Source organism: Acinonyx jubatus, chromosome D4, assembly GCF_027475565.1.
Source record: "Acinonyx jubatus isolate Ajub_Pintada_27869175 chromosome D4, VMU_Ajub_asm_v1.0, whole genome shotgun sequence".
Taxonomy (NCBI): Eukaryota; Metazoa; Chordata; class Mammalia; order Carnivora; family Felidae; genus Acinonyx; species Acinonyx jubatus.
In genome coordinates this window covers 13,643,713-13,668,891 of record NC_069391.1, presented here as the reverse complement: position 1 = coordinate 13,668,891, position 25,179 = coordinate 13,643,713, and the positions used below count along the sequence as shown (strand labels likewise).

The 25,179-nt window shown below is 46.4% G+C and overlaps 1 protein-coding gene and 1 long non-coding RNA gene across 13 annotated transcripts in view; one reads left to right on the top strand and one right to left on the bottom strand.

The window, feature by feature from the left end:
- Positions 1 to 12,044, top strand: part of LOC106986625 (uncharacterized) — a 94,155-nt gene extending 82,111 nt beyond the window's left edge. For all 10 annotated transcript variants that reach the window (XR_008290975.1, XR_008290974.1, XR_008290973.1 and 7 more), the window contains one exon: positions 11,365 to 12,044. This is a non-coding gene — a long non-coding RNA (uncharacterized LOC106986625). The remainder of the gene's footprint in view (positions 1 to 11,364) is intronic.
- GGTA1 (glycoprotein alpha-galactosyltransferase 1 (inactive)) overlaps positions 8,641 to 25,179 on the bottom strand; it is a 57,467-nt gene continuing 40,928 nt past the window's right edge. For all 3 annotated transcript variants that reach the window (XM_027035005.2, XM_015084793.3, XM_015084794.3), the window contains 5 exons: positions 25,075 to 25,110; positions 22,530 to 22,595; positions 21,887 to 21,985; positions 15,206 to 15,343; positions 8,641 to 11,262 (listed from right to left, as the gene is read on the bottom strand). In XM_027035005.2, coding sequence (XP_026890806.1) covers positions 10,569 to 11,262; positions 15,206 to 15,343; positions 21,887 to 21,985; positions 22,530 to 22,595; positions 25,075 to 25,110 — 1,033 coding nt within the window. In that variant the 3' untranslated portion in view covers positions 8,641 to 10,568. The remainder of the gene's footprint in view (positions 11,263 to 15,205; positions 15,344 to 21,886; positions 21,986 to 22,529; positions 22,596 to 25,074; positions 25,111 to 25,179) is intronic.

Sequence of the window (25,179 nt, the reverse complement as noted above, 5' to 3'; positions counted from 1 at the left end):
CAGAAATACGTGACCCATAGTGAAGAGAAAGAGATCCCAATATAACTCAGGTGTTAGAAATGGTAAACACAGGGGCTCCTGGGTGGCTCAGTCGGTTGAGCCTCCGACTTCGGCTCAGGTCATGATCTCACAGTCCGTGAGTTCGAGCCCCGTGTCGGGCTCTGTGCTGACAGCTCAGAGCCTGGAGCCTGTTTCAGATTCTGTGTCTCCCTCTCTCTCTGCCCCTCCCCTATTCACGCTCTGTCTCTCTCTGTCTCAAAAAATAAATAAACATTAAAAAAAAAGAAATGGTAAACACAGATCTTAAAGCAACAATTATAAAAATTTTTGAGGATTTATTGGAAAACTTGGCTAAAACAAATGAACATACAGGAATTTCTCAGCAAAGAAATGGAAGCTATTTAAAAACAGACATTCTAGGGACACTTGGGTGGCTCAGTCAGTTAAATGTCTGACTCTTGATTTCGGCTCAGGTCATGATCTCATGGTTCGTGGGATCAAGCCCCATGTCGGGCTCCCTGCTGTCAGCGCAGAACCTGCATGGAATCCTGTGTTCCCCCTCTCTCTCTGCCCCTCCCCTGCTCACACTCCCTCTCTCAAAACTTAATCAACATTTTAAAGAAATCTAAGAAAAATGGACATTCTAGAACTTTAAAAGTAACATATTTGAAATGAGGATGTCAGTGGATGGGTTTACAAATGGATTGTATACAGTAGAAGAAAAGGTCAGTGAAATGAAAGACAGATCAATGTTAACCATCTGTGAAAAAGAGAGGAAATGAAAATCCATTTATGTTTACACTGCAATCAGAAGCCACCTTAGCCATCCACATGCAGAAATTTCCACACTCTCTCATTACGATAGTCTCTCCAAGAGGAGGGCCTTCTGGAGGAGGGAAAAAGAAGGGGAAGCAGTGTCTGGTGGTTCAGCAAATAGGATGGCGAGGCATGAGCCGGCATAAGAATGTTCAAAACCTGTTTTAAAGCCCATCCACTTTCAGGAGGTGTTTGAGATGGCTTACTATTAAGAAGGTATAAGCAGGGATACAACACAAGCATTTTTTTTAAGGCAACAGAAAAAGAAACATTTATTTAGTCACTTAGGTAGGTGTTTTCACATGACCTTGGGCGTCCTTGCCACTTCATCAGAATGAAGGTTTAACCTTCATGTAAGTACTGTAAGGAGGGACTTACTTCTATCATTTAGCTATTTGTTTTCTATATGCCTTGTACCTTTTTTTTGTTTCTTATTTTCTGCATTACTGTCTTCTTTCATGTTTAATTTTTTGTGGTGAAGGATTTAAATTCTTTTTGCATTTCCTTTTGTGTGTGTTCTGTGGCTATTTTCTTCATGGTTATTATGGGGATTACATTTCAATTCCTGAAGTTATTACACTCAAGTTAGAATTTATACCACCTTAACTTCAATAACATACCGAAACTGTTCCTTCACACCCCTGTCCCCACCTCTCTTGATTGTTGATGTCACAAAATTACATCTTTATACATGGTGTCTCCACAACCATAAACAAATAACTCTTTGAAATCCATTAGCCTCTTAAATTATGTAGCAAACAAAATTTGGAGTTACAAACCAAAGTTATAATAATACTAGCCTTTAGACTAGTAATTTTTAAGACTCTATTAGTCTCTAAAGTAACATGGGAAACAGAAACTAGAGTTATACACTGTCGTTACAATACTGGCTTTTATAATTGCCCATGTATTTTATTTTGTTTATTTTTCTAAGTTTATTTATTATTTATTTTGAGAGAGAGAGAGAGAGAGAGAAAGGGGGGGAAGGAGAGGGGGAAGAGAGAGAGGGCAAGAGAGAGAATCCCATGTAGGCTCCACACTGTCAGTGCAGAGGTGATGTAGGACTCAAACCCACAAAGCATGAGATCATGACCTGAGCTGAAGTCAGATGCTTAACTTACTGAGCCACCCAGGCAACCCTATTTTTTATTTTTTTAATGTATACATTTTTAATGTTTATTTATTTTTGAGAGAGAAGAGGGAGCACTAGCAGGGGAGGGGCAGAGAGAGAGGAGGGACAGAGGAACTGAAGAGGGTTCTGCACCGACAGTGGAGAGCCTGATGCGGGGCTCAAACTCACAAACTGAGAGATCATGACCTGAGCCGGAGTCAGATGCAACCAGCTGAGCCAACCAGGTGCCCTGCCCATGTGTTTACTTTGATGAATATCTTTACTTTTCCATATAGCTTTGAGTTACTATCTAATGTCCTTTCATTTCACCCTGCAAGACTCTCTTCTGACTTTCAGTTTCTAATGAGAAATCTGCCAGTAATCTTATTGATGATCCCTTGTATGTGATGAGTCATTTCTCTCTTGCTGTTTTCAAGATTCTCTTTATCTTTATCTTAATTTTTCAAAAGTTTGATTATAATGTGTCTCAGTGTAGGATCTTTTTCGGTTCGTCTTACTTGGAGTTGATTGAGCTTCGTGGATGTTTATATTCATCTCTTTCATCAAACTTGGGATGTTTTCATGCATTATTTCTTGACATATTCTCTCTTTCTCTTCTTCTGGGATGCCCCCAACACATATGTTGCTCTGCTCAATGATGTCCCATGTTTCTTAGGCTCTGTTCACTTTTCTTCAATCTTTTTACTTTCCATTCCTCAAACTCGATATTTATTGTCCTGTCTTCAGGCTCACTGATTCTTCCTTTTGCCTGCTTAAATCTGCCTTTAAATCCCTCTAGTGAATATTTCATTTTAGTTATTGTCATTTTCAGCTCTAGGATTTCTTTTTGGTTGCTCTTTAGGCTTTCTCTCTCTTTATTTTACTTCTATTTTGTTCATACATCATTTTCTTGACTTCTCCCACATCTTCTTTTCATTCTCTGAGCATCTTTGACAGTTGTCTTTGTCTAGTATATTGGCCATCAGGCCTTTTTCAGGAACAATTTCTGTTTATTTTTTTCCTTTGAATGAGCCATACTTTTCTGTTTCCTTGTATGCCTTGTGATTTTTTTCTTGAAAACTGGACATTTAAATCTAATACTGTGATACCTCTGGAAGTTAGATTTTCCTCTTTCCCCAGGGTTAGCTGTTTTTTGTTATTGTTTTCACTTATTGTTTTTGCTTTTTTTTTCTTTTTAATTATAGGCTGTCTCTGTGCCAAGGATCAGGATAAGTTGTAAATTTAACATCTTCTAGGTCTTTTCTGAGTATTTCCTTGGGTATGCATGGTCACTTACTAATTTCCCTGTACATGTAGTCTTTATCGAGTCTCCTAGTCTTTAGTATCTGGCTCCCCAAAGAGGAAAAGGGAAAAATGAGAAGAGCGAAAAGGAGTGCTGGCCCTTTAAATCCCCTGGCTGTCACTTCAGCTGAGGGGGGAGGGGCTGGCAACAATGCGGAAGGGGCAACAATAGATGCCCGCCTCTTTGTCTGCACCTCTGTGATCCTAAGCAGCAATTAGTGATCAGAGCCCATTCTGGCTCCCATAAGCTGCCAGGAACATGTGCACAACTGCCTGCCACATGGCTGGGGGTGGAGAATAGGTGGCCGCTACTGTGCTAAGAGCTGAAATTGACCAAAATTAATCTTAATCTACCATCCAAGCCCTCCCTTGGAAGTTGCAAGCTTTCAATGACTCCAGAGTTCCCAAATGGTTACGTCAGACACATTCTGCCAGTGCAATTATTGTCTAGGTGGGGAGACAGATTCCTGGTGTTTCCTATTCCACCATGTTCCCAGAATCATCTTTACCTGGGAAGTTTTTAGAAGTCCTAACACCCATCCAATTGAATCAGAATTCTGGGGGTTGGAACCAGGCATCAATATTAGTTCTCCAGGTAATTCCAGGATGCAGCCAGGTTTGAGAACCAGGGCTTTATACTCCCTACAGCCACGAGAGAGGCATAACTCCTATGGGCTAGTTTGGATTTTGGAATCAGGTGCCCTGCGCATGAGGATATCCAGCTGCCTTGCATTTGCCTGATACTATAAAAGCAGTAACCTTCAGTGAGATCCGGGACAAGAGAAAGTTCTCCAGCTGGTCCAGCTTGCGGGCCAGTTGCCCTGCTACTGAACTCTTAGGGCCAATCCCATCTTACATAGTTCAAAGAATCTGTAGAATGGGATAATGGATGAAGACTGTGAAGCCTTGATGGAAAACTTAGAGCAGAGGCCCATTGAATTCCAAGGTGAGGAAATGCCTCTGGAGCACATAACCATCATGTCCTTCTTTTAAACGGTGTTGCTATAATTTTTCCTTTTTCCTTCATTGTGATTCACCACTGACTCTAGTGTATGTGGGTGTGAGCTATGTTTACCCCTTATTTTACAGATTGTTGATAGTCCAATGGGTTCTCTAAGGAACCAAAGAGGGGAAATAGTTATAACCTGGGGTCCGTAGTCTTTGAGAAGCCTGGCCTTCTGATGTTATCTGTGGATTCTGTGGTCTGGTATTAGGAGAGGGGACTGTGCTCAGGTGGTACATAACATTTTTGCATCACGGTAGCAGGGAATGTTTTAGATATTTTAGATACCTATTTTAGAAGTGATTGACAGCTAGACAGCTGTAAGTGGAATGTGGGAGACACTCGGAGAGGCACCTACCCAGCTCACAGCAATATGTCCTTCGAACTGCCCTGCAGTGTGATCCACAGCCACTGGGAGCAGGGTCGATGCTGTGCTGTTTGGGTTTTCTTTTCCAGGAATTTAAAGGTTGGGTTTTTTTTTTAAATGTTTTATTTATTTTTGAGAGAGAAAGCACCAGTGGGGGGAGGGGCAGAGAAAGGGGGGGACAGAGGATCCAAAGCAGGCTCTGCACTGACAGCAGTGAGCCCCATGCAGGGATCGAACCCACGAACCTCGTGATCATGACCCAAGCTGAAGTCGGACGCTCAACCGACTGAGCCACCCAGGTGCCCCAGGAATTTAAAGTTTTGAAGGAAGAAACCCTGAGTCTGGAAATAGTGGGGGGCCAAGCTATGTTGACAGATCCCTAGGGAAAGTTCACAAGTTTTAGCTGTTGAAGCTCTTCGAACTTCCCTGGCTCTTGCTCATGGCCTGGTTATAGTGATGGGCCAGGAAATTTTTATACAACCAACTCCTAAAAAAGAAAAATGGAAGACGAAGCAAAAGAAACAAGAAGCCTGCAATGTTTGTTGACCCCCATGGTATCAACATGCCCACTGGGGCCCATATCAAGCTCCCACGGTGAGGTTACCACACAGGGAGTTGGGGGGCAAGGAGGTATGCCACAGTGGTCAACTCTTTCTTGTATTCAGTGGAACTTTCCCTACCAAAAAATAACCTCCCCCAAATCTCCCTTTCAGATTTAGACAGCTCAGGGGGATGTCTGTTCCTTGCAATAAAAATACTTTTCCCTAAAATACCTAGCTAGCATAACCACGTTTCATTCTGAACAGTTAGTCAATTCACTCAAAGTATCTTCTGATTTTGGCTGGTTTTTCACAGGCACATTCTTTAGATGTTTTTAGCTATTTTCATTTATTCATATCTTTTTCTACAATTGTGCAGTCTTCACCATATCTAGAGAGGAATGTGGTTTTTTTTTTTTTTTGAAAGTTTATTTATTTATTTTGAAAGAGAACGTGAGCAGAGAAGGGACAGAGAAAGAGGGAGAAAGAGAATCCCAAACAGGCTCCACGGAGCCCACTGCAGGGCTAGATGTGGGGCTCCATACGGGGCTTGATCCCATAACCCTGGGATCATGACCTGAGCCAAGATTTGGATTTGGAAGCTCAACTGACTGAGCCAGCCAGGTGCCCTAGAATGTTTTTAATGGCTGCAGTAGCTTAGGCTAAGTGTTAACTTTGGAAATTCCTGCCCTCCAGTGTCCAGTATACAGAACTACTTCTGTCTTAGCTGTGAAATGTTACAGGAGTAAGAAGAGGTGAGTTAGAGGCTCTTGACACTCATCAGGGACTTCCTAGGGTATAGGCCATTAGGTATTGTGCATATTGACTCCCCAGTGTTTCTTAGTTAATGAAGTCCAAAGGAAATTTTACATCATGGTTTCTCAACCTTGTCACTATTGACATTTTGAGCCAGATAATTATTGGGTGTGTGTGCGGGGGGCGGGGGGCTGTCCTGTGCATTGTAGGAGGTTTAGCAACATCCCTGGCCTCTACCCACTAAATATGAATAGCATCCCCAGCCCCCAAGTTAACCAACGATATCTTCGACATTGCCAAACATCCCTGGGGTCAGGGCAGGGGGGGATGGTGGTCCTGTAAAATGATCCTGGTTTCTGGCTGAGAGGTGCCTGAGTGACTCGGTAGGTTAAGCATCTGACTTTGGCTCAGGTCATGATCTCGCTGTTCGTGAGTTCAGGCCCCATGTTGGGCTCTGTGTTGATAGCTCAAAGCCTGGAGCCTGCTTCTGATTCTGTGTCTAGCTTCTCTCTCTGCCTCTCCCCTGCTTGTACTCTGTCTCTCCAAAATAAATAGACATTAAAAAATAAAATAAAATAAAATAAAATAAAATAAAATCATCTTGGTTGAGAACCACTGCTCCACATTGATGAACCCAATTTAACCCAGCAGCACTGAACTTAAGCAGCACTGAACCTAGCAGGTTATGGCCCCAGGTTAGAGCCCGAAGCACAGGTCCCCATACTGTGTACGACATACAGGATGGAAAGTTCCAGGTGCCAGATGTGAAAGCATCTGCTTTGTGGTAGGACATAGAGTCTACAATCAAAATTTAAAATTTTTAAATTAAAAACAATCATTTCTTATTAGGCATGATGGGAGTGGGTGTGATGATTCATTCATTCATTCATTCATTCATTTAGTAGCTATGCATTAAGTGATGTCTCTGAGGTAGGTGATGTAATAAGGGCTGGAACTGATGCAAAGGCAAACTATGGACCTGCTTTAAGCAGCTAACAATTCTAGAAGGGTTCAACGGGGATATCTTCAGTTACAAGAGAAAGCCCATTTCCATCTGACTTAATAATGGGACTCACACATTTGAAAAGCCCACAAGCAGTGCAGGCTTCAGGTAAGGCTGGAGCCAGGGACTCAGGTTGTCATCAAGGACTGCATTTCCTTCAGCGTCCCTGTTTCTCGTGTCGTATTGTCCATTTCATCCTAACTCTGACCTCCCTGTGGTCAAGAATTATCACAGGGGTGCCTGGGCGGCTCAGTTGGTTAAGCATCCAACTTGATTTCAGCTCAGGCCTGATCTCACAGTTCGTAAGTTTGAGCCCTGCTTTGGGCTCTGCGCTGCCTGTACGGAGTCTATTGGGAATTCTCTCTCTCCTTCTCTGCCCCTTCCCTGCTAGTTCTCTCTCTCTCTCAAAATAAAATTTAAAAAGAAAAATGTTTTATTTTTTAAAGAGAATGTCACAGTCTTTTATTTATTTTTTTTTTATATGATCCATTTTAAATAATTTAATGCATTTGGGGAGGTTTCATGCAGAAAAAGTGGGAAATAGTACAACAGGCTTGGGGACACACTTAGTTTTTATTTAAAAATTTTTTTTAATGTTTATTTATTTTTGAGAGGGAGAGGGAGAGAGAGATAGAGAGAGAGAGAGCAAGTGGGGAAGGGGCAGAGAGAGAGGGAGACACGGAATCCGAAGCAGGCTCCAGGTTCTGAGCTGCCAGCACAGAGCCTGACACAGGGCTGGAACCCACGAACCACCAGATCATGACCTGAGCAGAAGTTGGATGCTTAACCAACTGAGCCACCCAGGTGCCCCTTACACACCTAATTTTTAAAATATTCTTATGGAAAAATGCCCCTTTATAAGATACTTCTATAAAGTTGCATCTTCCGGGACGTCTGAGTAGCTCAGTCGGTTAGGCTGCTATTGATTTCGGCTCAGGTCATGGTCTCATGGTTCGTAGGTTCGAGCCCCGAGTCGGGGTCTGGTGCTGACAGCGTGAAGCCTGCTTGGGATTCTCTCTCTCCCCTTCTCTCTCTGTTCCTCCCCCACTTGTGCTCTCTCTCTCAAAATGAATAAACTAAAAAACAAATAAAGTTGCATTTTCCTTGATATGAAACACACGCAGCCCTTCGTATGTGTATGTTAACACATTTATCCTTGCCAGCTTCTCTGGTTTGAGCTTCAGCTCAGTCATTTGCTAGCTGGGTGGCTAACCTTGCTGAAGATCACTCTGCTTATCTATAAAATGAAAATAATTCTCTCCAATGAGGGAATGATGCCCTGTTGTATATCCAGTGTGCCACACTACATCAGTCTGGTCGGTTTTCATCTTTCCATTTATTACAAATACACCCGCCCTGACTTTGCTGGAGATCCAGCCTTTTTCCAGAGCCTTCTTGGCCACATATATTCCCCAGAGGTCAGGACTAATAATCCCCAGATGTAGTTATGACATTGTTTTCTCCCTCTGTGCTGGCGCCCCACCCTGGGGTTGAGGGGCAAGCCTTTTTCTTTCTGGTTCCTCCACTGGCAGTTAATTATTTCAATGCACCACTTTGGAAAGCTCTCCATAAGCACTTATTGTTTTGAAAGCTTGGGACTCTCAACCATGTTCTATCTTTGTAATAGTGAACACATTTTTAAGAGGACATCAGGACTTTTTGGAGTCCAAGAATTTAAAATATTACAGCTGACGATCCTGAACATCTTTGGGAGAAAATGCACAATCCATGACCAGACCAGGATCTATTGAGAAAATAATTTATTCAATTGTGAATTGCGAATTTTATTTTATTTTTTTTAATGTTTAAGAATAACTATCAATGAGATCTGGAGTTTGTTTGGGGATTTAAATTTAAATGAGTAAAAAAAATATCCAGATTCCCTCAAAAGTAAACATCAACCCTCTTCCCTAATCTTTTAAGAGAGATCATTTCTTTGGTTTAGGATTTAAATGCTTAACTGTCTCTACTCCAGAATGGATGGATCCCAGGAAAGGTCAGTTCTGGAGAGGCAGCGCCCTGACATGTGGTCTCCGTTTTCTTTTACAAAGCCCATTTCTTCAGAATTTTTGTTGTTGTTGTCGTTGTTGGTTTTGCTTCATTTTGCTGGGTTGTGAGATTTTCTGGCACGGACTGAAGAGCAGGAGGCACAGGGACATGGTAGAAAAAAATGTAGGTTTCACTGTATCAAATAAGCCCATTGTGCTGAACACCAAGTGCGGTGGCTCTTCAAATAAACCACTTAAAAGTGGAAACAAATGACCAAAACTGGAACACGAGCAAACTATAAATACACCTGCATATGTAAATGCTGCCTCCTAACTCCTGTACATCGAATTGCTCAACTTGAAGTAATGCGTAGGATTCCATAGCTTCTCTTAGAGAAGGGAATTTTATGCTAAGCTGTTCATTCGTGAGGACTGGGTCTCTCACCGCCATCCCCTCTGCTTTCGATATAAAATCAATTAGCCATTTTATTAAATGTATCTGGTTGTCACACTTCAGTAGTGCAGACAGGGCAGGGGAAAACGAAAAGTTACTTGACCCGAGGGCTTTCCAAACTCCTTGATGTCAGCCCTCCAGGTTGGGGCGTGACGGGCTGCGGGGACCCTGAGGGTTAGAGCAGGTGGCAGCAGGGCATGTTGATGACTTATTGTCATGAAGCCCGGGTTTGGGAAACGTAACTCCTTGCAAGCCTCTTCAGTCCACTGCGGGCCGTTCCCTTCTCTGACACCATCCACTTCTCCGGCCAAGGAACCGAAGACCGGAGTCTGGCGGACTGAATGCGCCTTGGGCAAAACAAGAAACATCTTCCACTCAAGTCCCCGCAGTGCTGGTCGTCGCGGGTCTGAGGAAGCCAGAGACTACCCACCCTGCCCCCCACTCAGCGCCCGGATGCATGCTGTGTTTAAGGACCAGCCCCGTGCCCTGGGCCCCTCCGAGGTGGCCCACAGATATCAGCCTCCTCTTTTTCCACTCTCTTTGCTTTTCCATGGCAAACTCAACTCTGAGTCTGTTTTCACTCCACGCTGAGCAACCACTGGCTCATTCAGATTCCCCGTGACTCCAAACACGCGCCACCATGATCTCCCTTGGGAATCTCCACCAGGAAGATTCTGCACGGGAGCCAAACAACATTTTCCCGATGGGAAAAGAACATGGGTGGCAAATGGCCTGAAGCAGTCTGCCAGTGAAACCATGTGAGGATTGCCAAGGTGGACCGTGCCCTTACTCAGAGTTCTTCTGTCGCCAAGCAACTCGATGATGCTTGGGACTCAGCAGAGACACTGAAGTCAAGGGGATGACCCCCTCCCCCCACAATCGTATCTTGCTGCCAAACACTTCCCTTAGCACCCTTTTCTCCAGTACATTATCTGGCACATGTAGAGTGTTTCTGGCTTTTTCTTTGCCTGTCTCAATTTTTTGGTGAGCGTTTGGTCCAGTTGATAGTATTTCCCCCAAACCCAGAAGAGATCAGAAATCACTGGGAATTTACATCTGATTCCTGTAGGTTTCATCCTCCCATAATGCAAGGTTCAAAGTTACCAGGAAGAAGAGAAGTTGGCGGTTTGTTAGTATTGTTTAAAAGTTAAAATTAAGTGTTACTTTTCTGAGGAAGTAGCCAGAATACTACTCTCTCAAATTCAGAAACCTACCGGCACAATTTAAAATCAGATATTATTTCTAACCAAATTATACTCTTTCGTCTGCCAAGATATCTTGACAATCTTAATATCTGAAGGCAAGCCTATATGATAATCCCAACAATATTCTGGGGATAAAATTTTAGTGGGTTTGTTGAGAAGGAAATACTTATTTAGGTGGCTTTCATCATGCCACTCGGCTTCTATGTCATTTTTCTTGTCCTGGAGAATTCCCTTGAAGCACTCCTGGGTGATGTTTAGGACCTGAGTGGGCGTTCCTCCAAAAATGGCAGCGTGGTAATAAAAATCTCCCTCGCCGAACGGAATGTATGCTGCGGATTCCTTCCGCCTCTCATAGGTAAACTCGTCAGGATCTGCCTTGTACCACCAGGCCTGTAGCTGAGCCACCGACTGGCCCAGGGTCTCCACTCCAAAGCTATCTTGGAAGACCTGGTCCACGTCCATGCAGAAGAGGAAGTCCACCTCGTGCTGGATGTGGGCCACGATGTGCTCCCCGATGATCTTCATGCGCATCATGCTGATGTCCTGCCACCTCTTCTCAGGCTTGATCTCAAACACTTTGAAGGAACGCAGAGGACCCAGCTCTATCAAGGGCATCTTGGAGACATCGTCCACCATGATGTAAAATATGACTTTGTGGCCAACCATGAAGTACCTATTAGCAGATATTAAGAACTCCTCCAAGTAATGCTCAATGTATCTGAAACAAAGGAGAAGGGGACAAATTTAACCACTGGGATTTGTACAGGAGGCTGCGTGCTATTCTAATCCTCTTTTTGTTTTGTTTTGTTTTGTTTTGCAGTTTAGGGGAGGAATGGTTTCCCCTCTCCCAGACATGTGTTTTCCACATCTGATAGTGTAACATTCCTGGCCGCCTTCCACCATTCATTCGCTCCACTTTGGGGAAGAGGAGTGACTTACCTGCTGATTTTGGAAGAGTGACAGGGCCTCTGCAGCCCTGCCCCCACCACTCTGCCTCTTGGAAATGGCCACCAGCAGGTGGGGAGAGTCAGTCCTCCGAACAGCTCGGGGCCTTAAAGTGAGCCCTAGTGAGACAGGCCCTACTCCACATCTGGAAGCCTGGGGACCTAATCTTTCAGATTCCGTGATTCAGTAGCAGGAGGCCTAGGGTCTGCAAATAGAAGCCACTTTCCCCGGCACCAGCTTTAACTGTGATAAAGGTGATGCTCACTATCATCTACCTTATTTAGCCTTTTGTCTTGTTTATCAGTTGGGCCAGACTGGGGGCAGGCAGAGTGGGTGCTAGTTATTTTCCCCCCAGCTTTACTGAGGTGGAATTGACATAGAGCAACGTGGGAGGGTCGGGCGTCCAAAGTGTTGATCTGACATGCTTATATATTACGCAATGATTACCACCATAGCCTTAGCTGATACCTCCATCGTGTCACATAACTACCGTCTCTTTTTTGTGGTGAGAACACTGGAGGTCTATTCTCTTAACACCTTTCAAGTGTATAATACGGTTTTCTCTTAACAACTTTCAAGTGTATAATACGGTTTTATTAGCTGTAATCACCAGGATATACACCAGATCCCTCGAACTTACTCATCTTATAACTGGAAATTTGTGTATCCTCTGCCCAACAGCAGGGGACACCACTTCTCCCTCAAACTATACCCAACGTTGCTCCTGCCCTACCAGATGCAAGAGTGACATCTGGGTCCTTTGGGGATGTATTAAGCCTAACCATCACCATTCTTATATCCTCCTCTGGGACCCAGAGAATGGGTTATGGGACGGGGATATCCCTCCATATTACATATTCACCCCGTGAGCCTCCCACTGCTCACCCCAAACGCCAGTCCACTGTTAAGACACCACCATCGTAAGACTCATCCAAACACCAGAGCAAACAACCCCTGACTTAAGCTTGGTTTAACTATCTTTTCCTTGTTTTTCACAATACATTTTATTTCTTGGAGCATTTTTAGGTTCACAGCAAAACTGAGCTGAAAGCACAGAAAGTTCCCATGTACCTTCCCTGCCCCCGCTCCATGGCTTCCCCCCCACTATCAATATCTAGCATCAGGGTGATACGTGCCTTGCAATCCATGAGCCTACACTGACATGTCCTTATCACCTCCTGGTTTACACTAAGATCCATTCTTGGTGTTGTACATTCCATGGATTTGGACAAACGTACAGTGCCATGTATCCGTCACTGTGTATGGTATTATATGGAGTATTTTCACTGCCCTAAAAATCCTGTGTGCTGCCTGTTCATCCACCCCCGGCAACTACTGATCTTTCACTGTCTCCAGAGTTTTGCCTTTTCCAGAATGTCACAGAGTTGGAACCATACAGTATACAGCCCCTTTAGATTGGTTTCTGTCACTAAGTAACACGCATTCAAGGTTCCTTCATATCTTTGCCTGGCTTGATAGCTTATTTCTTTTTAGCACTGATAATATTCTAGATGTTACAGTTTATTTATCCACTCACCTACCGAAGGACGTCTTGGTGGCCTGCAAGTTTTGGCCATTAGGAATAAAGCTGCCGTAAACATCTGTGTATAGGGTTGTTTTGTAGACATAAGTTTCCAACTCCTTTGGCTGAACACCAAGGAGGGCCCTTGCTGGACTGTGTGGTACCGTTAATGTTTAGTTTTGTAAGAATCTGCCAAACCATCTTCCAAATGGTTTGCACCGCTTTACGTTCCTACCAGTAATGAATGAGCGTCTCTGTCGCTCCACACCCTTGCCAGCATTTGGCATTGTCAGCGTTTTGGATTTGGGCCATTCTAATGGGTGGGTGGCGATGTTTTAGCTATGTATGTATTCATTCAAGACACATCGTGTTGGTGTCTCCCGCGACCCAGGCTACACAGTAGTAGTCAGACAGCTTAACGCGACTCATGCAGACCCCAGACTCAGGCCCAGCTCAGTGAATGTGGACTGACTTTAATTTGCGGATCATGCCAGCAGCCAATCAAGATGTTTTGTGAGCCATTATAACCGGCACTCTGTTTTGCTTTTTGGTTGCTGCCTGGATTTCCTTTCTTTACTACCAAAATAAAGTGTGCTTTTAATGCCGCCCTCTAGAAGCCCGAGAGTTTACGGTACTGATTCATTTAAATGGAAAGAAGAGATCTGAGCAGTACAAACAGGGAGTTTAACACGGCTCTGTGGCCGGTTGCCAGGAAATTCTTGGGCACTCTGGAACTTTAAGAAAAATCTATTGTGTTCTGAAGCTCCGGAGACAATCCAGGGGCAAGGGAGGGAGCCCCTGGAGGTTTAACATTGTTTAGGGATTAAAACACTGCTGTTGGCTTCCTGCATTGTTATTTGAAAACAAACCAAACATCACACCTCCTAAAAGTCCAGATCCACTCTTGTGAGGATTTATTGCTGCTGAGTACCTCTCATGCCTCACAGCTGAGAGCATAGGGCTTTCCCCAGGATACGGGATTTACAAATAGGGCTTTCTCCAGGATATGCGATTTACGGCTTGGTTCTGCAGAGTCGCAAACTGGACGGGGAAGCCATTGTGGAGTGTTCTGTGCTTTTTGGGAACACCCGCATCGAATCCCTCTACCACATTCGTGTCGCGGGCTTAGGTGAGCTGAGTATCGCCTCCTGACTCAGAACGGTACAGATTCTCCCGAGGAAAATGTCAAAACGCCAGAGTCAGCTGTCTCTATTAGAGATGCCGCCCAGGTGACTAACCAGGTCACCGTACCTGATTAGTATTGCAACAGCAGTGGCTTCTGGCCTCTGGGTTGGAGGTCTCAGGAGCTTCACGGAGCTCTCCTTCAGGCCCTACAGTGGGCAGAGCCCAAGCTCAGATCAGCCGAGGCCTTTGACACTCTTTGTACAGGCCGAGGGATCAACTTCCCGTGTGGTTTTCAGGAGAGGAACCGGAGGAAAGGCTCACAGCGGGGGTGGGGGAAGAGGCAAATCGAACTCTTGCTTTTGTTTGGGGGAAACAAACCCACAGAAACTCTCCAAGAGAGCAAAATGGGTTACGTTTTAAAACTAATATTACGGCTACTAATTTCGAGTAAGAATGATTGCAGCTTTGGAAGGGGGGTTCTAAGCGAGGAAATGGAATCTGAATCAGGAACCTCCCCAACGTCTGGAAGAGGAAGTTCTGGCTGGCTGAATCTCCGGGAGCCAAGGAAGGCCCGAGGAACCCAAGGAAGAGCGGTCAGCCATGTTCCAACGTGGAGAACCACCCCTGTTGGGTCAGTCTGGATCCAGAGCTTGCTGTAGATCCTCCAGTCCTCGGTCCTGGGCTTGACAGTGTAGGGCAAAGAGTGACACGTGTTTGGGCCCACAGCTGCCATTTTTGGAACTTCCAGAGAAAGCCATGGAGGTCAGGAAGGAGGTTGTTGTGGGTGGACTGCGGACTCTAGGCTCGGTGGGTGTAGCAGACATTTTTACCTGCAACCTGAGACCCTCACTTTGAGGTGGGAAGGAGTCGACTCACCTACTATTGTTTTGCTCTGTCAGCCTTTTGGGGGCCTCAGCAGAAACAAGACTAAAACGGTCCTGTTCTAACATTCTCCTATTTAATAATTCAGACAAGGCAGGAAGCGCTCCGTAAGCCCAGGGGGCCCCTCACAAACATCTGGACAATGAAACAAGAAAAGATGGAGGTCGACTTTATTAGGGACACTTACCTTCCGACAGCAAAGACCGTTAGACCCACGGTAATTTTCTGTCTGGCGTAATAATTTTCTAAGATGGCTTTGTTGTAAGTGCCTTCCCACACGACCGGCGCCTTCCATTCGGTCACCGTCACAACATCGGGCCGTTTCCTGGTGACAAAACATAGGGCCCCATGAGGCAGGACAGCTTTCCTAAGGTGGGGCAGAGGCTGTCCAAGGAAAAACTGGGGTCAGCTATGATATGCTGAGATTTGTCCCTGGATCTGGACTGAGCCCCAGGCAGTTGGCTGGGTGGTGGGACATTTGCAGGGGCAGCATCTTCTGAGTGAGGGACAGGAGGCTCTCAGGTGCCTTTGAGGGTTGTCTTGGGGCCCTTATGGGGGGATCTTACCGGTATCTCTCATTCCCTCTGTCCTCTTTTGCTGCTTTCCTAGCCCTCTTCTTCCTTCTGGATCCCTTCTGCTATCTCCCGGCCCCTTTCTAAACTGCCTGTGGCATCTGTGGGTGTCATTTATCCCTGTGGGTGCCACCTGCACCTAAGGAGGTCCTAATTCTTGACTCGGGAGAACGGCAGAGTGACACTGGAGCCAAAAGACAGCCATCTAGTCTAATCTGCCTTTTGCCGGAAAGGGATTTCTGGGTAAAAACTTGGTGATAGGCCAGAAAGGGCCCCAGATTGAAGGGGATTCCGGTGTTATCATTCGTTTTACAAACAAGGAGTCAGAGTCACCCCGAATAGAAGGGATTCAACAGAGGGCCCCCAAGGCCAAGGCCAGAACATGGGGCTCTAGCACAGACCCTCTGCTCAGACCACATTGCCTCTTTGGTAGGAGAGCAGGGTGGGGGTGGGGGGGAAGGAGAGGCATGTTTTCTGCACTCAGAATGCTTGCAAGGGACTTGGCAAAGCCAATAAAAAAACACAGGAAGCAACACAAGAGCATCAGCAAACTGACCGACTGCAGAGGGTAGACACGCGGAAAGGCTGAGTAGCCGCTGGGGCTCAGCGGGAGGGGGTGACACAGACTCAGCTCTGACCCCCATTTGCTCAGGAAGTGGCTGCATTTCCCCTGCTGGGAGGCAGAGACTGCAACACAGTCATGAGACTCGATCCCCAGTGCGAACGGCCCGTCCCGCCCGTCCCCGTTAGGCATTTGCTTATACTTCATCCACCGAGGGGAGATGGCCAGTGACTGGGGCAAAGTCCTGCTGGTCCCTGCTGGGTGCCTGCTGGCAGCATGCATGTGGCCCTGGCGAGGCCGTTGGGGAGATGTCAGCAAATCGATGGAGCGATGAGAACTCCCCCCCACCCCGCCCGCCCCAGTCCTGCACATCAGTGGGGGGAGGGTTTGCACAAAACTGCTCCTATCGCCTCAGCAAAGCTGGGGTTTCCACAGTGAGGTTGGGCAAGGCTGGGTCGACCCCCATCTGGCCCCAGCCCCGGCCCCAGAGTGGAAAAGAGCCTCGGGAAACTCCTCCTCCTGTCCATCTGTCACCAAGCTCTTCGCTCTAATTCTTGAGATGATAATCCCTCCCTTCTGGAGCCCGTGCCCCGCTTCCGGCCTCCTCCCTCCTCCTGCACAGCTGAATCGCCCCCAGAGGTGGGAGGGGGGCGCTCCGAGGCTGCCGTCCCGGCCCTCCCCCATCTGTCTGCAGTCTCAGCTCGGCCCTCGCACCCCACGTGTGCTGGCTGCACAGAGAACAGCTGCTCTTGGTTTCCTTCAGTCGTGAAATGAAAGCACCTTCACCTACACTTTCTCGTTTAGTGCTTGCAATGGTCCTGCCACATATGTCCATTGTGCAGGTAAGAAAACCAAGGCTGGTCCAAGGTCACACAGCTGGCTGCCGCTGATGGTAACTAAGGTCCGCTGAGCACTTCCTGCGAGAGCAGGCACCGTCGTGCTAAGGGCGTCACCCTCCAGAGGGGCTATGCTGATCCCCATTTTATCCATGAGTGGCACAGAGAGGTTAATTAACTTGTCCAAAGTCACACAGCTAGTAAGGGGCAAAGCCGGTTTTGGAACCCAGGTGGTCCCACTCTGGAGTCCATGGTCTGAGCTATCACCCTACATTGCGGCTTCTATGGACACTTACTCCCTGTGCTGACGAAGCTGGGGGTAAAACCCACGTATGTCATGTTTTAACTTTAAGCTAAGGTTTCACTGAACTTAGCGACTCTGGCATTCTTACCAGTGTGCAATGAGAAAGAGCGAGCTTCTGTTTTGTTATGTTTTTAGTCATATAACCCCCCCCCCCCACCGCTTTGTTGAATGGCAGGATTTCAAACCACAAAACACCACACACACACATACACACGCACGCATGACTTACACATCTATAACCAACGTTTCTGAACTTAAATTCTCCCCTGTATCACTGCCTCATTCATTGTCGTCCTTAGTTTTAGCCCGTTGAGGATACTTAAGCAGTTCTGACCCAGCCCGCTAGCTAAGTCTTACAGCTGTGTATGAGCTGGACACGTTGTAAGCGGGTAATACTATTAAAAAACAAAAAACAAAAAACGGGGTGCCGGGGTGGCTCAGTCGGCTAAGCGACCGACTTCAGCTCAGGTCATGATCTCACGGTTTGTGGGTTCAAGCCCCACATCAGGCTCTGTGCTGACAGCTCAGGGCCTGGAGCCTGCTTCAGATTCTGTGTCTCCCTCTCTCTCTGCCCCTCCCCTGCTTTTCTCACTCTCTCTCTCAAAAATAAATAAACATTAAAAAAAATTTTTTTTTCAATAAAAAGAAAAAAGGAAGGGGAGAGAAGGAAAGCAGCAGCTGACCAGATGTACTTATTTAATATTCATGGTGCACGGGGGCTCAGTACCAGACTTTCACTCTCTCACTTAACCCTCACATTCACCTTATAAAGTGGATGCTATCCTCACCCGCATTTTACAAATAAAGAAAGCAGGGGGAGGCGAACAGAAGGGAGCTGCACCTCCAGCCATTTGATTTATAGAAGGGCCAGACCAGGGCACTCAAGGCCTCACCGCACGGCTACTAAGTCGCTGTCGTGCACACCAGACTGGCTGTGGAGGATGACGGGAGAAAGGAGGCCCCGTCCGACCCCTGGAGAATCTCACAGTCCCAACCGGTGGCCAGCCTGCTATGCAACAGCCCCACCGCTCAGTCCACATCTTCTAGAAAGACTGAGTCAGAAAAGCAGTACCCACTTTGGTTTGCTTGGCCGGGAAGATTCCTTCCAGCGGGGGGAAGAAAAAAAAAAAAAAGGTAGCGATATTAAAAATTAATGTTTACTTCAAAATTAAAATGTTCTATTTCCCAGCTGTTAATTATTAAGTCTCACTGGCAGTCCCCACATGTCATTGACCCTAAGGAGCCAGATGACAGCCTGAAAACGCAGGCGGGGGGGCAGGGGAGGAGCGAGGCTGAGCACCAGATCCGCTGGGATGAGCCTCTGTCTCAAGGAGGCTCAGTCAGCAACATCACCCACTGCCTCCCGCAAACGAAGTGACACAGGGCAGGCCACCCACGCGTGAGAGCTAGTCCTTGCTACCATCAAGTGCCAGAAGCGTCCAAAGTCACAAAGATGGGGCTCTAGAAAGAAGGAAAGGTGCCAGGACAGACTCCAAGCTGCCCAAACGCCTTTCTTCCACGCACGACACCCACCGCGTCAGCCTGTGTGACTCCACTATAGGGCAAAGGCTTCCACGGAATAAAACGGCCTCTATCACCAAAACACACACCTACCGAGGTCACTGCTAGCTTTTGAATCTTACGTACTTATTAACGGGTACAGGATGGGCCCCAAGCGTCGGGTAGAGAAAGCGTTAAACTTCTATCAACATGAACCAGGTCAAAAAAGATGTGTTCAGCGTGTTCTTTACTGAACTCTCGATAGGCATCGGCATGCCAGGGGATGAGCCGGCAAAGAGCCGATGGAAGGAGGGTGGGGCTGTGGAATGCAGAGAAGGAGCCGGATGTGGGAAGGACTTCGGAGGAAGGATTAACAGAACACATTAATCAGTTAGACTGTGGGGTGGGTGGAGGAAAAGGATGAACCAGAGAGGTATTCCGGACTCTGGCTTGAGGTGGGAAATGAGGACAAGGGTGGGGTAGAACGCGGAAACCCATTTGGGTCACGGGAGACATGTACAGAGATGTCAGGCGGGCAGTTAGATCCAAGTCAGGGCTCAGGAAATCTTCGGGTTGAAGATCGGAATGTGGAGAGTCACACGCCCCAGTGTCTACGGCCATGGAAATGGATGAGAGCACAGTGGAAGATGGTGTATAAAGAAAAGAGACGAGAATACTGGATGTCGTCTCCAGAAACTCTACTATATGACGAGGGAGAGGCCCTTCTGGAGGAGACCAAGAAGGGAGAATAGAGAAGGAGGAGGGAAAGCCAGAGGATGTGTTGTCACAGAAGCTAAGAGAGCTTGATGTGGAAATGTGTGCACGATACATGGTAATGTATTGTAGGTTGTCTACATGAGAGGATACATTTATATGGATATATTTATTTGTTCATTCAATTGTGTATCTAATCGTTCACTCATCTAAGAAATATACTTTGGTGCCCTGGGAAGGCTTAAATTTGGAGCCTCTTCAAACCAATAGTCTTTAAGTATCTGCTCACCATTTGTGTGGAGGAAAAGCTGAGCCATGCACGGGGGAGAGTGGGGAGTGACAGCTGGTGGCCACGATTGGGCTCTCCTCTTTGTCTCAGCCCTCACCCCGCCTCCCAAGTCCCGCTCCCGGAGCACAAATGCCACGGTTAAAGTATACCAGCCTCCTGAGAAAGGAGCTTGGCGACTACCTCTTGCTCATCTAGCCCACCTTTTGGTGGAGGTCTCCCTGTCCCCCTGCCCCAAACACACACACATTAAGGGGCTCATCAAAGCGACAATGCCTCCATGTTCTTGTGTTTCCAGTAATGGTTTAGCATCTCACAGATGGCCACCCTGGTGCCTAGCTCATTGAATGACACATGGGTGGGGGGTTGTGGGGGGAGGGCAAAATTCCCATCCTCCCACACTAGTGTGACCCCCCTCCCCCCAAACAAAAAGAGAGCTTTCCAGAACATACTCAGTCTTTCCAGAGCTCACTCCCCTCTTACCAGAATAGTTGCTATTCTCTCCCTGTCCTCCTCCTGTATAGCTCCTCCTGCTCCCTTTCAGACTCCTCTTCCTTCACTGGCCCTTTAAGTGCTGACATCAGGATGTGGTTCTAGTCCCCTGCTTGGATGACCCCCTCACTCTGATGGCTCTTCACCCCACATCTCTACCACACATCTTCCAAGGAGCTCAAGGGCACCGCTATAGACTGACCATCTGTGCCCGCCCTCCAGAATTCCTACGTTGAAACCCAATCCCGGGTGTGATGGTATTTGGAGGTGGGGCCTTTGGGAGGTGCTTCGTTCATGGGGGTGGAACCCTCACTAATGGAATTAGTGCCCTTATGAAAGAGGTCTCAGAGAGCTCCCCACCCCTTCCACTGTGTGAGGACAGAGAAGATGGCTGTCTGTGACCCAGGAAGTGGGCTCTCACCAGTCACCAGAGCTGCTGGTGCTTTGATCTTGGACTTCCCAGCCTCCAGAACTCTGAGAAATACATTTCTGTTGTTTATAAGCCATCCAGTCTGTGGTGTTTTGTTATAACAGCCCGAAGAGACTAAGACAGGCACTCTGTGAATTTCTGTCCCAACGCCCCACAAGTACCTGAACCCACATACATCCCTCGTAGAGCTCATCCCCTGCTCCGACTCCTAGACCTGGCTGTCTTCCTCCGGTCCCTATCCTGGTCAAAGGCACCACCCCCCACAAGTCTCTCAGGCTTCAAGGTCATCTGATGATCCTGGACAGCTCCCGCCTCTGTACTCCCCAGACGCATTCTTCTAAGTCCAATCAACCACGCCTCCTTCCCGGTTTTGGCAAATACTACTCGCACGTCTCCTGCCCCTACAAGACCAGGAACTTCTTGAACATAACCTTATGGATTGATTCCTCCTATCTCCTGTGCCTCACACGACATCTAGTACAGCATTTTTGACCACGACTCCCAGTGAGAAATGCATTTTTACATCGCAACAAAATGCAGGCACATATACATATATACAGAAACAGTAATTCAACCAAACAGTGTTTATCCTTCCACTTCATGTGATGCCCTCTGATTTTCTACTTGGTTTCAATTTTTTTTTTTAAAAAGCCCATTTTGTCCCATGAAGCTAGTTTCCTGAACATATTAATGGATAGTGACTGGTAGTTTCAAAAATGCCAGCTGGCAGATCATAGGTGTTTGATAAACATTTGTCGTATGATCGCCTAATGATGCATGCACGGCCCCATGAGAGTTTTCATCATCATTGCCATGTTTTCAGATGAGTTAGCTGAATCTCAGAGAGGATTCTCCTGCTCCGACCCGACATGCTGTCGTTTTCCACAACACCTCGTGGTCAGTGAGACCCCTTCCAGCCTCAGGATTTTGTGATTCAGCTGCCGCCTTTCGACAACTGCTGTCAGAATCACTGTGCCTCTGCTCAAGCATCTGAGTCAAAACATCCAGACTCTGGGATTCTCATCTAATCTATGGTGAACGTCTGACAGATGCTAAGACTCTGTATCCCCAATCAGGAATGTTCTCAATGGCATTGTTGCCTACACAGTCCCCGCCACCTCCGACGGGGGCTAATGGATTTATTGCACGTGGCGAGACGCTTCTTTTCTTACTGTGGATTAAACCAGTCTGACAGCTGAAGTTCTTCGCTGTTTTCCTTTCTTTGTTCATCTCCCTTGTCTACGGCTTCCTCTTCTGGGTAACTGTGGGTCCTACGTACAAAGGGAAAGCAAGCAGAGTGAGACAGAGGTGGATCTATGGCGTCGAGACAGCCCGCGAATGGCTCGTGAAAACGCGCTCCGAGGCGGAGAACATGTGCAGTGAAAAAATGTCTGGAGAAAGCTTCATGATACGAAACGTTTATTCGTAAACACACACTGTTGGTGAACAGGCTCAGGTCTCCCCTTTTCTATTTTTCTTCCGAGTCAGTGCAGTTAGCAATTTAGTGACCTAGAACCTTCAGGTTATTTCAGGGGGCAAGGGAACTTGCTGGAACAGTCCTCCTGTGATCGTCTTTCCCGCAGCCGAAACTTCAGCCCAAGCCCCACTCACCCCCGAGTTAAATGGACAAACGTGACCATAACCCCCAAGCTTCAATATACTCGTCCCAACCAGGGAATAGATTCCTTGTATGACTTCAACAGGCCAAAAAGACGAGTGACCGTGAAGGTCATGACCATGAGACCATTTTGTTTTGACTCTGTAAGCGTCAGGTGGGTGGACAAACACAGAGGGTCACCCCATCCATCACCTTACCTATTGTTAAACCAGCTTGGAAACCACCAGCCCTTCTGCGTGCTGCTATCACCCACCTCTGGGTTTCTAAGAAATGAAAGAGATGACAAACATTTTTAGAAGATGAGGCAGTCCCAGACTGGGTGGAGGCAGGGTGGGGGTGGGGTGGGGTTTCCAAACTCTTCATGGCAGAAAATTACTTAAATTTCCTTCCTTCTTTCTTTCTTTCTCTTTCTTTCTTTTCTTTCTTTCTTTCTTTCTTTCTTTCTTTTGTTCTTTCTTTCTTTTGTTCTTTCTTTCTCCCTCTCTTTCTTCTTTTCTCTCTTTTGTTTGTTTGTTGGTTTCTCTCTCTCCCTCTCTTTCTTTCAGTTCAGAAAACAGAACTTCAGTTCATAAAACAGGAGTGAAGCTATTCTCTACCGGGTGATGAATGGAAGTGTTGAATCACTATATTGTACACCTGAAACAAATATAACACTGTCTGTTAACTAACTGGAATTAAAATAAACACTAAAAAAAAAGAAGAAGAAAAGAAGTCAAGCTGCTCTAGCTGAATGAGGGAAAGATACCCCAATAGCGCCTGGACCTCTCCTCCGTGGTGCAGCCCCTGGTGCTCAGCTCATCCAGGGAGCCCCGGCAGGGAGAGAGGAGGCAAGAGGAAATAACAAGTCGGGGAACACTGATACATAAGCCTGGGACATGGGTCTGCCACTAACTCGTGGTGTAACTGTGATGGACCTTTTCCCTCACTGAATCTCGGTTTTTTCCTCTGAAGAGTCAGATATGTGATAATAATAAGGATGGTGACAATCACAGTGATAATAAACCGAACATGGAGGTGGCTTTGAAAAATAAACGAAATAGCATACATCAAAGAGCTTTATCAAAGTTGAAAATTGCTGTAAAAAGTTGTGATCTTGATTAAAAAAAAAAAAAAAAGACCAGTGTATATTTCCAAGAATGATCTCTTTTGCTAAGCTAGAATTCGAGTTGCTACAAAGGTCAGCAGTGACAGCCTCAGGAAATCTGAGGGTCTCTGAAGCAGAAACTCAGGAAACTGTAATCAGAAGCCACCCTCACCACCCACATGTGGAAATTTCCAGACTCTCTCATTGTGAGAGTCTCTCCAGGGAGGGGACTTTCTGGAGAAGGGGAAAGAGGGGGAAGGCAGGGGTGCAGTGGCCTGTGGTTGGACAAATAAGACAGAGAGCCACGAACAGGCTTAATAATATTAAGAAACATGTTTTAGGGGCACCTGGGTGGCTCAGTCAGTTAAGCTCAGGTCATAGTCTCGCGGTTCATGAGTTCGAGGCCCGCGACGGGCTCTGTGCTGACAGCTCGGAGCCTGGAGCCTGCTTCGGATCCTGTGTCTCCCTCTCTCTCTGCCCCTCCCCACCCCAAAATAAATAAACATTAAAAAAAAAAAAAAAGAAACCTGTTTTAAAGCTCATCTACTTTCAGGAGGTGTGTCAGATGCTTGACTATTAAAAAGGAGTGGTCACCATACGCAGGGAGACAACAGAAGACTTAATAAACAAAAGGGAACAGAAAGAGAAATATTTACTTACTCGTGTAGGTATTTTCATATGAGCCTGGTCACCCCCAACTACTCGTGAGAGTAAAGGTTTCATCTTTATGTTCATTTTATAGCTGAGAATTTGGCCAAGTGGGGTTGAGCAAATTGCTAAGATCCCACAGAATGTAAGTGCAAAAGCCAGGATTTAACACCAGAGAATAAATTATATCAGAAATGAAGGCTGACGAAAGTATAAGCAGTTAAGCACAAGACTTTGCTCTGAGCTTCCTGGCAGCCAAGCCAAAGATCGAGAAATGAAGGCTTGGGCTCTGAGTGGCTCAGTCGTTAGGCATCTGACTTCGACTCAGGTCATGATCTCACGGTTCGTGAGTTCGAGTGCCGCATCGGGTATGCTCGAGCCCCACTTCAGGTGAGCCCCACTTCTCCTTCAATCTCTCTCTCTTTCTCTCTCTCTCTTCTCCCTGCCCCTCCTGGGATTCTCTCTCTGCCCCTCACATCGTACTGTGGGATTCTCTCCCTGCCCCTCACTTATACTCTCTCTCTCTATCTCTCTCTCTCTCTCTCTCCCAAAAAAAAAAAAAAAAAAAAAAGAAGGCTTACATAGTTCTCGCTGCCTTTGGCAATAATAATAATAATAATAATAAATACTAGTTCATCAGGAGACCTTAACTTCTTTCCTGGTCCTTTGTCTCAAAGGAATTTCTTGCAAGGGTCTTTATAGAACACATACTGGGCAGCATAATGAAAAATATCTATCCTGATTCTTTTCATCAGCAAGGCAGAATGTTCTCCAAATGACACCACTTAAACCCATGATGAGAATCAAGGGCAAAATACAAGTCACAGTTCTTGTATAAAGGCCTGCCTAGGGAATGGGAGGCATGTGGTCCAGATCCCTGGGAAACCACCCTTCCCCTCTGCCCTTGACCGGAGCTCCCCTACTTGCCGCGGTGCTAAAAACGGGCTGTAGGGGGTGCCAGGGTGGACACGGGAGACATCCCATACATCTCTAGAATTCAAAGCACTTACTTTGAGTGATATATCCACAAGAAAGAGCCTTCGGGGCTGAAAGCAAATGAGAAATAAAAACATATCATGTTACTTTTAATTCCGAGAAAAGCTATTTTGCAATCA